The following is a 12,365-nucleotide window of genomic DNA, read 5'->3' on the forward strand; positions in this document are numbered from 1 at the left end:
ATTCCAGGATTATTCCGCTATTATTATTCCATTCACTAAGGTGACCAAAAGTTCCTTTTTCCGGACACGTACGATTTCACGGTCTGCCCCTGGAATCTGCGGAGCATTTATAGATCAATGAAAATGTCCGTGTTACATCCTATTTAGCAGATGAATACGGTAGAATCAAAACTAACTGGTCCGATGTATGGAATACCACAGCGTTTAACCACTCTTATCCCGTCTTCCCCAGGCTCTGCAGTTGTTTACAATATGTCAAAGTGCAGGTGCACCGTGCAGCTTAGGGATGAGCTGGTTGCAGCAAATGTGTGGTGGAGGCACGTTGCTCAAAGCTCTCAGTGTAAAACATAGAGCCAAAGATCCCTTTGGCCACACAGACCCAAAAACACTATGAAAACTGAGAAAAGTGAGAGATCGATTAAATTGAAAGATAAACTATAGAGAATGTATATGTTTAGTGTATTTGTGAAGTAAATGTTCTATTTCTCATGAACAAATTAAGTGCACACATGCAGCCAGAAATCTTTTTCCCCACTCTGCCAGGAAAATGTAGTCAACATTTAAATCTCAAAACAACTAATCCTTTTGTAAACTGTATATATTTAGATTAACCTCTAACACATTTAGAATTTACTCACCTGTTATTATGCGACTCCTGCAGATACAGGTACCCACCAAACTGGCCACACCCTTTTCCCAGAGGCAAAAACATCTGAGCGAAACAAGTAAGAACTTTTAAAATATAGAAAGATTTTACGTCCAGGAACAAGAAAATCCAAATCAAGTTTTGCTATTTATTCTTTGCAGAGAAGGGGAGGAATTTCCTTCTCTGGCATCCTCACGATGAACAAAGCACCAGATGAGTCCTCGCACAGGTGAGTCAGGGGACAAATTATGTTTAAGCTTAAAATAAGCATTTCAGTGCTTTATTTGTCTAATTTTAACAAGGAAAATACTTAATGAACATATTGTTTTAGCAGAATCTGATTGATCATGGTGAGATCTCTGTCTGTCTGAACACAAGGTGAGCAGATCATGACACAGGAGCTGCACATACAGCACATAGTATTATATTACATCACGATGCACACACAGACCCACGGTGGGTGTAGCTGCTGCAAGAAGACCTGAACCCAACTAGACTTGTGCTGCGGTTTCAGGAAAGAGGAGGAGCTTTCAGCAGGATGTTCAGAAAGAAGCAGCTCAACCTGATCAGGTAGAGGCATGCAAAATGTAATAAACAAAAAATAAATCTCCTAGGAGCCAGCATCTTTTTTCTTTTCAGGATCAAGGCTCTTCCTGGTGATCTGTTGGGCAGTAGTGATAATCTGACAGAGATTCACTCAAAGGTGATAATCTGTACTATATTCTAGTCTGACTGAGAATGGCAGCACCACTATTTAACTAAATTATGTTTCTTTGTTTGTAAAGTTAACATCAAGAGTATTTAACAAGATACTTTCTTCATGTTTTTTAGACAAAAGGAGACATTTCAGTTCAATGTTTAAAACATCTCTCAAACCGATTGAAGGTTTGCAGTTGGAGGAGGTATGGTATCTGTGTCTATCCAGAACTTTCAATGTTCCTTAATGTTATATTCATGTTTGGATGCCTTTTTTAAAAAAATGCACTTACTGGGTTTTTGTGGCACACGTAAACGTGTCTCCCTGACCTACTTTGTCCCAGGGTTTAATTATGTGTCCTCGGCGTGCCCACAAATGGTGTTACATTTATTTTATGTTCAGGGTGTAGAGCTGTTGCACGGACACAGCATGTTGGAGAATTAGGTGAGTCGGTCATGGTGGAGCCAACAAAATCGACATGAGTCATGCGGCAAATATGGAAACATGTCAGGACTTGATGCAGGTGGAGCTCTGCTGGCTGTGGACGTTTCTGATAAATAACTGAGATTTTAACGCCACTTGTGTCTCCGTAGAGGAAAGGTGGGATTTGGGGACTCTTCAGAAAGACTCCAAAAGCAGCTGCAGAGGTACAAATATCACACACACACACACACACACACACACACACACACACACACACACACACACACACACACACACACACCAACAACAACAACTGTTTTCAGACATTTTTGCTGATGACAGCTGGAAATCTGATGCAAAAAATTAAATGATATTACAATTATTTTACTCAGGAAAAACCTTTTGTTTCATGTTGATTATTAACTGAGATTTACAATTAAACAGATTTGTTGTTGTAGAAGCTTTACAATCTTTATTTAAAGAAAAGCATTCAAATGACAAGATTGGCTTTTTTGTGTGGAAAAAAGTAAAACACGTGAATTTATTAAATACAATTCTGTCTGTTTTAGGAGAATTTGGGGTCACAAGAAGGTGTTTCAGGCAGCAGTGAGTCTTTCTGAAGCAGCCGGTATACAAAGGTTATTTAAATAGTTTTAAATTAAATGTACTATAGATGTTTTAGTTTTAATTATTTTCTTATGAAGGTAATAGTTCCTTGTTTTCTTGTTTCCATTGTTTTGTTATTTTGGGAGATTTTTTTAAAGAAAAGTCTGTGATTTTTGAAAGTTACATATTGATGAAATAACATAATAAAAGGGTGATTAATCAATAAGAAAGAGACCTGAGTCATGAGGTGCGTAACTGCACATGTTTATGACTTTTTGTTAGGGATTTTCTCAATATGTTTATCAATAAACCCATTTCCTGGAGTCGAAGAGAAAAGGAGACAATGATTCAGACATTCAACCAAATCATGATTTGTGGCAAGTGCGCAGGGCAATTGCCCCGAACATCTGGTCACAGAGTTTATTTATACAAGCAGATAAGAAAGGAATGGGAGTGGATCATGTATTAGACAGAGTGAGTGTGTGTGTGTGTGTGTGTGTGTGTGTGTATGGGAGGTTACAAGGACAAGAATGTGTGTGTGTGTGTGTGTGTGTGTGTGTGTGTGTGTGTGTGTGTGTGTGTGTGTGTGAATGCTTCAGGACATTCACTTAATAGGATTAAAGTAATGAAATTTAAAATTTGCATAACATAATCCCTCCTGTTTATCCAAATAGGATAACCAAACAAAAAGAAAACAGCACGCAAAGAACAAATAAGTAACAAATAAAATATTTAAACATGATGGCATCAAACAGCGTTTTATAGAAATACAAGTTAGATAATGGTAGTCATTTAAACCACACCAACATAAACTTAAGAAAAGCTTATTTCATACATATTTAAGTGTGGAGAAGATGTTCCTACATTTAAGTAGAAACCATAACATGTGAAATATCACGAAGTATGAAGTATTACCTTAATGGATCTTTAAGTAAATTTAATCTTGCTGCTGGCTGAAAGCTTGGTGACTGCAGAAAAATCCTCCTGCAAGTGGAACAAAACCTATCATCATCCATCCATCAATCCATTTTCATCCGCTTATCCGGAGTACAGAGTACAGAGTTCAGAGTACATTAACAATGTACAATTTCACTCAATAATGTCACTCAAATAATGCGTAAAATTTGTCAACAGGAGTTAAATACTGTAAACAAATTTCATCTAATATTTTTGTAACATTTAATAATTTCCACATAATTTACTCCATGTCCACCACAGTGGACAGCGTGTATTCTGAACATGAAATATGTTGGCTGGACTTACTGAAGTCCACATGGAGAGGCTCAAATGCAATAAAGTCTTCAACAGCTGTGCCTAATAGCAAAAACGAATAGATAAACTGCAATTTTGAGAACCTGTTCACTGTAATGACCACTTTGCATCAAGGAGTTAATTTTTCATCTTTATGTTCTAGTTCAGTTACCTTCAGGCCTCAATTGATAAGACCTTATTAGCTCAGAGCACAGCAGCTGTTGTTTGGGTTTTTTGAGCCTGGCTGTGCTCTCTCTCTGTTTCATGTCTTCAACCCTTTCTTTCCACCGCTCTGTGCTTCCTCGTAAGCATAATACATTTGTAACACATCAGCGGCTGTCAAAATCGTGTTTTCCATCAATCCTCTGATAATTCTCAGATCAATTCCACATTTCCTGGATTTACATCTCCATAAATTTACAATATTTACTCAAAAGGTATTTTGTAAGTTCATATTTCCCCATATAGATACCACACCGTCTTTTCTTTGACACAAGGTCAGAGTCTCGATTTACGGCTTATCAGCCAACCTGTTTAAAAATCTGACCACCGAATTTGAGATGGGTGCAAATGATTTGCCATATCCTTCTTTCTACATGAATAAGCAAGTCCAGACACTCTCTCATCCATTCGAACAACAGTTAAAGCAGACAACATCTAAGACAAACAAGCAACAACGCAGATAACTAGAGCATGTTTCTATTTCCCCGGCAAAACGCTGAAAACCAGGCCAAACTCAGACAGCATTCAGAGAATCTGTCAAAAACTGTCCTATTCACGGTAGACAAAACCAATGTAACCTCTTAGTTACCACACCGGTCTACTTATCAACACCAGAATTGCATTTATACTTTCGGCTAAAATGCACAAAACCCAGCCAATACAGCTTTCTTGGAATCTGTTTACAAGTCCTTTCACGGTGAACCAAACCAATTTATTTTTCACCCAGTTTTCTGTATCAAAACTAGAGTAGCGTTTCTATTTTCGGCTAAAACGCCAAAAACCCAGCCAATACAGCTTTCCCGGAATCTGTTTATACATCCTTTCATGGTGGATTAAACCAATTTATTTCTGGTCACCTAGGATTTTCTCTCGGTGGCACAAAGACAAAACAAACAAACAATAAACTTTTCTCACCAAATCTCTCCACTTCAGGGCTTGAGTTCATGGATCCGCATTTCTCCTAGCGACGTCAAGACCCTCACCGACCCCCCAGCAAAACTCAGTGCTGGAGGAGATTTAGGTTGTCAACATTTCTCCGGCATCGGCTCTTGGTGCCGCGAGGTGACGGGACCCCGGCTCTCGAAGGACCAAATTATGTTAGGGATTTTATCAATATGTTTATCAATAAACCCATTTTCTGTAGTCGAAGAGAAAAGGAGACAATGATTCAGACATACAACCAATACATGATTTGTGGCAAGTGCGCAGGGCAATTGCCCCGAACATCTGGTCACAGAGTTTATTTATACAAGCAGTTAAGAAAGGAATGGGAGTGGATCATGTGTGAGAGAGTGAGTGTGTGTATGTGTGTATGGGAGGTTACAAGGACAAGAATGTGTGTGTGTGTGTGTGTGTGTGTGTGTGTGTGTGTGTGTGTGTGTGTGTGTGTGTGTGTGTGTGTGTGTGCATGTGTGTGCATGTGTGTGTGTGTGTGTGTGTGTGTGTGTGTGTGTGTGTGTGTGAGAATGCTTCAGGACATTCACTTAATAGGATTAAAGTAATGAAATATAATATTTCCATAACACTTTTTAATGAATAATCTGATCTAAGAAAATAAAAAGTTATTCTTATTAAAGCAATGAAAGCTGCAACAGATTTACATTTTTTCCCAGCAGAAAAAGTCACAAGATAAAGAGTTGTTGAGCAGCAGCGAGGGTCCGACTGGAAGCATATCCAAAGTGAGTTGGTTTCATATACAAAGTAATGCACCGAAATGAACTTTTACAGCTGATACCAGTATCTGATATTAATATCACTGTTATGGCCAATAACCGATTTTTGCAGATACCGATAAACTGACATTAATGCTTCTAAAATCTGCAGATTTTGTATAGAATGAAAATCATTAAAGCTGAATTGACATTTTTATGTACACACACCACACACATTTACACTTCTGAGATGATTACAATCACTGTCACGTGACTAAACAAATACACATCACCCTCTGAAACAGATAAACAAATGGAGACCAGATGGAAAAATATTGATTGTTAATATCGGCCCAGTTTTATTTAATGGGCCAATGCTGATGTGCTAAAAATGACTAACATCGGCTGATACCGATATTGATGCCGATATATCGGGCATCCCTACTTGTACACAATTCGAACAACGGACAAACTTCCTGTAATGCCAGAAACAGATTACCGTAATAAATGTGCTAAGTGCTCCCTACCGTAAAACACCCAAGAAAGCCAACACCAGATATGACAATGTATTTATCTACTTATCAACTTACTGTGCTTGTCATCTAGAATCTTCTGTTGCTGATCCATTACTGGAAATAGCCATGACACTCATGGAGGAGAAAGTGATGTTTTTGCTTAAAAATGGACTGCAGTTTCTACATTTGACCAGAGGATGTCATTCTTACAAATTGCACCTTTAATTTAACAGAAACATTAAATCTTGAATGTTTACAACAGTAGCTTTTCTCACTCATGTATTTATGTCTTCGTAGGAGAGAACATTTAGAAATTCACACAAACCAGCAGAGGGCACCACAGCAGAAATGGTACAGCACTGCAGCAGAAGTTAAAAACACATCCTGGTATAAAGTTTTTATTTAAAACTGTTTTCTGCTTCTGAACACAGGAGGTGGAAGCTGAAACTGGCTTATTCGCCAGCACAGAGAATCTGACAGAAACGAGCAGGCTGAAGGTATTTCAGAGCAAAGACCACTTCTTCATTTAGTTTCTGTCCAAGCTGTGAAACATGAACTGAAATCTTCCTGCAAATGTGATCTGACAGTTTAGAGTCAAATCAGATCAGCTTAGAGACAAAAACTGATCTTAAATGTTTATTGGTATTAAAATAATCAATATGAAATCTACAAAGTTCAAGCTTGAAGTCTTGGAGGCTTCAAACCGGCAACCCAGGGCGAACTCCTAAACCCTGAAGAAATGTTTGACAAATTCAAACATCACAGCAAACTTAATGGATACATTAAACAGAAAAATTATTTTAGAAAACAATTTGTTCATTTTTTTGTCCACTTATCGGAGTCCAGCTTGTGTGTGTGTGTGTGTGGGGGGGGGGGGGGGGGGGCAGCTCGAGCAGATGCCCAAACCGTTCTCTCTCCAGCAACCTCCACCAGCTCCACCAGTACGATCCCCAGGTGTTCCCTGGTCAGTGTGGAGGTACAATCCCTCCACAGTGTCCTGGATCAACCCTGGGACTTCCTGCCAGCAGGGCCTGAGACACCTCTCGTGGGGGCGTCCTGAAAAAGGGCCAAACCACCTCAGCTGGAGGAGCAGCGTCTCTCCAGGATGTCCAACCTCTTCACCCTACCTCTAAGGCTGAACCTGGTCCCTTCAAAGGAAACGTCTTTTGGCGGTGTGCATTCACGATCAAAGCTCATGGCCATAGGCGAGGGCAGGGACGAAGATTGGCCAATAGACTGAGAGCTTTGCTTTCTGGCTGACCTCCTCTTCATCATTCACATCACTGCAGATGAAGCCCTAATCCTCTCGATCTACAGCTCACTTCTTCTCTCACTCAGAAACAAAACCTCTAATTTTTTAGTATTATGACCTTTAGGCTTTTTGTTTTGAGAAACTAAACCTTAGGGGAGGAACATCACATGTTAATCTAATTTTACAAACTTTTACCAGATGATTACGTTTCAGGCATCTATCCCATAATGGTCTGAGTTTAGTTTCACTTCCTAAGGAACTCGCTGAACAGCTGCGGGTGCAAATCTGTCTGCGTTTAGTTTGTGACTGAGAAACTGAAGAAAATGACACGTATGTGTTTCAGGAGAAGGAAGTCGGCCTGGCTGGAATCTTCGAGCGATCGTCGAGTTTAGACAACATTTTTAATGAGGTCAGTGTGACTTAACTCATATTTATGCTTTTGTTCTTTACATTTTTAACATTTTCATTTCCTCATTTTTAAAAGTTTCTGGTTTATTCTGCAAATCGATAGTTCTCTCAGTAATAAAATATGATTATTCATGATAAATTTGTGTTTTATTCCTTGTTCTTGTATCGGATTGGGTATTTTACACTGTTTGCTGTTTTAAAGTCTTCCTTTTTGTTTTATGACTAATATTAAGTGAGCTAACCGTCCCACTGTTAAATAAAACATGACCTGATTTTTAAATCTCTTCTGATCTAAAAAATGTCTTCTGTTTTTAGGATAATAACCTTTTCATCAACATGTTTAAGAAAACTCCCAAACCAGCAGACGAGGTGCAGAACTCCGACTTTACTGTATAGTTTTAGGGTTTTTATGTTGGATTTCATCATGATTTTATTTCTGTTTGTGTTCAGGAATCAAACACAAAAAGTGCGGACAAGAAGTTGTTCAGCAGCTCTGAAGATCTCTCTGAGCCGAACACAACAAAGGTGTAAATGTACATTTAAGCTTTTTTCTTTGTGTTTTACCACTGATTTCTGCTTTTTCATCATTTTGCTGCAGGAGAAAACAGGAGGACTCAAAAGAATCTTTAAAAAGTCACCAAAACCAGCTCCACGTGTAGCTGTCTCTCAGGTGACCATCTCCTTTATATCCTAATCAGACCTTTCAAAATAAACCACTTGTAATAAAACACAAGTTATGCAGAAGGTTTTAAAGAGTTACGGATTTTTGTTTTTTCTTTTCTAGGACCCCCTCAGCGACTGGAGTCAGCTTTCAGCCAGCTGGGACAGCCTCACGGAAATCAGGAAGGTGAGAGATTTCTGTTTTGATGATTTCTGCACTTATTTAACAAATTCCTGCTGCATCACAATGTCCTTAACCCGCTGGTCTGGAATGAGTTCAGATTAGTATATTTAACCAGGAAGCAAATGGTTTTAAGGTCTTTATCAAGAAACAAAGTCACATCACTCAACACTTGTCTTAAACGTCTTGATTAATGTCTATGCTGAGATTTCATCCAGAAACTATTCTCAGCATGAACGTTTTTAAATATTAACCCTGAGATTTATCGTTTTATTTTTTTGTTTTGCTGCTTTTTAAATTAATGTTCCCCAGTCAGTGAGATTATATGGACCCAAATATGTTTTTAAAGGAGGGTGAACTTTCAGCCAGCACCACAGTAATGAGTTTCATGGAGTATTTTTTTTTATTCTTTTCACTGAATTTCTTTAAAACTATGTTAAAATGGTCTTAATTCTTTTTATTTCACTGGAGTAAAGAGGTGGGACGCCTAAGAGTTCAGAGCAACAGGTAAAAATAAACCTTTAGAAAGACTGAGCTACTGTGAGACAGAATACCATTTACCGTATTTATTCAACTCCACACACACACACATATGTAAATGGATGTGTGTGTATGTCTATGTATATATATGTAGATAGATAGATAGATAGATAGATAGATAGATAGATAGATAGATAGATAGATAGATAGATAGATAGATAGAAAAGTTCAAACCAAGCACACCATTGTTTTTCTTTTGAAATTCCCAATAAGTTTGATGTGTCACATGACCCTCTTCCTATTAAAAAACAAAAGTTGGATCCAAGATGGCCGACTTCAAAATGGCCACAATGGTCACCACCCATCTTGAAAAGTTTGCCCCCTCGCATATAGTAATGTGCCACAAACAGGACATTGATATCACCAACCATTCCCATTTTATTAAGACGTATCCATATAAATGGCCCACCGTGTGTGTGTGTGTGTGTGTGCGTGTGTGTGTGTGTGTGTGTGTGTGTGTGTGTGTGTGTGTGTGTGTGTGTGTGTGTGTGTGTGTGTGTGTGTGTGTGAAACTAATGTATTTTTCTTAATTTAGAGGTTTGATCCAGATGATGCATGACATAAAAATCAACAGTTCTGTGAGATTAGTGTCACTGCAAGAAAGTTAAAGCTGTGTTTATTCTGCAGAGTAGTGAGTTCTGACCTGAGTTTTGCTTGTACCAGGAGAACACAGTTGTGGTTCAGCCTGTGGAGATGGCAGCTTATCCACCTGAAGAAAGGTCAGCTGAAGCTCACCAGGTGTGTGCACGCTTGAATGCGTGTTTTTCAAGTTCACCTTTATTTATAAAGTGCTTTCACATGCCCTGAAGGACAAAGGGCTGTAAACCAATAAAAACTCAGCGTTGAAATCAGACATGCATAAAACCATTAAAGCACCATAAAAAGTCCCAAGTAAAGTTACAGCAACCCAAAGCAGTCCTGTTACCGCCATCAGACAACGTAAATAATCAGAGCAATGCAACCCGAAGCCGTGTGTTTGTTCTACCAGAAGTCCCTTCATTATCAGCAGGTCTTTTCTTTTCAGGACCACGATGAGCTGATGGAGTGGTGGAACTCAGTAAAAGGTTGGTGCAGACTTTGGAAACAGATTAAATGTATATTTTCTAAAACGTTGACTCAATCGTTTGTGCTGCTGGCTGTCAGGTTGGACCGAGTGGAACGAGAGCTCCAATTTCCAGGAGGAGGAGGAGGAAATGTAAATGCTAGTTTCTTTACTAGAGAATATTTAGTAGTTCAGGTTGAATAGTTGTCACTTTGATTTTTAGGAACTTTTTTTTTCTAAAACAAGAAGTGAATCTAGTTCCTGTGTGTCTCTGCAGGGCGATGGAGCAGGCAGCCGATCGAGTCTACATGGCCGCCCGCGTCTTTCTGCTGCTTTTCAACCAGCGGGGGGCATCCTTGCAGCACCGCATCCTGGAGCTTGTGGCACTGGCTGATGCGGCAGATGAGTTCCACAAGAAGACGGTGTCGGCTGCTGTGGGAGGGGGTGTGGCCAACGTCGCGGGTAGTATAACCACAATCACCGGACTCATCCTGGCCCCTTTCACATTTGGAGCCTCGATCATCGTCACGGCAGTCGGGATCAGTGTGGCGACGGCTGGCAGCATTACATCGGCTTCGGCGAAGATCACCGACACGATTCACTCCAGCATGAACCGGAAGAAGGTGGAGAAGATGATCCAGGGCTACCAGGAGGAAATCACTGACATCAGGAAGTGTCTGGAGTTTGTGCAGGTAGAGAAAATCATGATGCTAAATAAATCTCTGAATGTGAGGATTCTGAGATTTGGTGAGAATGTAAGCATCTGCTCTTGTTGTGGTTTGTTGTAGGAAGGTATGGACACCCTGCAGGAGTGGGATTTTGATAAATACTCTCAAAGTGCAGCCCAAAAGGCTCTGAACCACAACATTAAACACGTAGTGAAAGAGGGCGGCCGAGCTGGAAGGGCCTTGATGATCAACACCGACAAGCTCATCGGCACCGTGCAGGTTCTGAGCACTGCAGGTGGCGTGGCCAGAGCTGCGAAGGCCATCAGCGTGACCACGGGTGTCATGTCCGCCCTTTTCCTCGCTCTGGATGTTTTCTTTCTTGCGAAGGACTCCCACAAACTCCGCAAGGGTGCTAAAACCAAATTCGCACGCAAAATCAGACAGGTGTGTAAAGAGCTTCAAGAAGGTCTCCTGGAGCTGAACAAGGTGAAGACGCACCTGCAAAAAACGATGGAGGGCATTGAGGTGGAGGAGGTGGAAGTGAAGGACAACTTGGAGTCTGACCCGAAGAAGCTGGCTGAGCTGGAGAAGGACATCGACTTCCTGGAAAAGAAGCTGGACGATAGGGACCAGGAGGAGCAGAGGAAGAGTAAAGAAGCAAAAAAGGATGTTTTCAAAATTAAAAAGGAGAGGAGTGGGAAGGAGAAAGGAGAGCTGGGCAGAAGGAAGGAGTCACAAAAATAAGAGAAGGGGAAGTTTTGAAAGAACACAACAGAGGGGATATGAAGACACGTCTTTACTTTGTTGGTTTTAATTGTCTCTGTTTGCTTCAACTGTTTTATTTTAAGTATCGTATAGCACTTTAGTGGCATGCTTCATGCCTGTAAGGTGCTTAAAAATAAAGGTTGATGAGTCACTACAGGGAGACGGGAGGAAGCAGGGTGGAGAGCACCAGGAGGCAGCAGGAGGGGAAGAAGAGGATCCGAATGTGGCAAGGTGGATAAACGAGAGCCCGGGCGGGATTCGATCCCCAGACTCCCAGGTGAGAGTCATACACTCTAACCAGTCAGCCAAAGGGACATCCCCCAGACTCAAAATGCTGCCGGAAAAAGCCCTCGGTGACTGTAGATACCATAGAACCGGTATCAAACAAACATGGTACAATTACACCTCCCATTAGTACCTCCACATGGGGGCAATCTGACACCAACTTCGAGGCTTCTCCCTGACTAGCAGCAACCAGTTGTGAGCCACTAACTATACCCCCCGAACTGTGGCTCGGCTGTTCGGCGGGCTCTAGTTTTCCGATTGCCTTGCAGTAGGACGTGGCGGCTGGGTGGGCTGGGGACGTGAGACTCTAACCCCATCGTAGTCACTGGCATAATGCCCTGCTTGCTGACACCGTCGACATATTATGGGGTCGTGATTAGTGGGGCGAGGTTTTTTTCGTGTACCCTGCAGCGAAGAAACATTTTGAGCAAGTTTATTTATTTGATCTTGTTGGAGTTTTAGCATCTCCTTTATCTCACTCAACTCAGCAGCTGGGAAGAAACCAGGGCCACCTGCTGCAGGGGGACACTGCACACCATACTGGAGACCTAA

General features: G+C 40.7%; 1 protein-coding gene across 9 annotated transcripts; it reads left to right on the top strand.

Annotated features, from left to right (window-relative positions):
• The first annotated feature begins 629 nt into the window (after positions 1-629).
• Positions 630-12,074, top strand: apold1a (apolipoprotein L domain containing 1a). 9 transcript variants are annotated; one of them, XM_070541567.1, is made up of 22 exons: positions 630-725; positions 808-875; positions 978-1,024; positions 1,161-1,216; positions 1,286-1,349; positions 1,478-1,548; positions 1,746-1,787; positions 1,937-1,990; positions 2,336-2,404; positions 5,459-5,524; positions 6,310-6,363; positions 6,444-6,509; positions 7,608-7,673; positions 7,988-8,041; positions 8,123-8,197; positions 8,271-8,342; positions 8,457-8,519; positions 9,717-9,791; positions 10,063-10,117; positions 10,197-10,248; positions 10,373-10,787; positions 10,884-12,074. In XM_070541567.1, exons 11-22 carry the CDS (start codon positions 6,361-6,363, stop codon positions 11,505-11,507), a joined length of 1,620 nt encoding a protein of 539 aa, XP_070397668.1. In that variant the 5' UTR covers positions 630-725; positions 808-875; positions 978-1,024; positions 1,161-1,216; positions 1,286-1,349; positions 1,478-1,548; positions 1,746-1,787; positions 1,937-1,990; positions 2,336-2,404; positions 5,459-5,524; positions 6,310-6,360; the 3' UTR covers positions 11,508-12,074. The 9 variants fall into 9 exon arrangements, with proteins under 9 accessions (XP_070397668.1, XP_070397666.1, XP_070397667.1 ...); XM_070541565.1 differs by having other exon boundaries at positions 981-1,024; XM_070541566.1 differs by having other exon boundaries at positions 981-1,024; positions 5,462-5,524.
• Positions 12,075-12,365: the final 291 nt, after the last annotated feature.

This window comes from Nothobranchius furzeri, chromosome 11 (genome assembly GCF_043380555.1).
Source record: "Nothobranchius furzeri strain GRZ-AD chromosome 11, NfurGRZ-RIMD1, whole genome shotgun sequence".
NCBI lineage: Eukaryota > Metazoa > Chordata > Actinopteri > Cyprinodontiformes > Nothobranchiidae > Nothobranchius > Nothobranchius furzeri.

Coding starts and splice junctions, on each gene's coding strand:
- apold1a (XM_070541567.1), top strand. Junction 9,792..10,062: donor GGTCAGCTGAAGCTCACCAG/GTGTGTGCACGC, acceptor CATTATCAGCAG/GTCTTTTCTTTTCAGGACCA. Junction 10,788..10,883: donor AGTGTCTGGAGTTTGTGCAG/GTAGAGAAAATC, acceptor GGTTTGTTGTAG/GAAGGTATGGACACCCTGCA.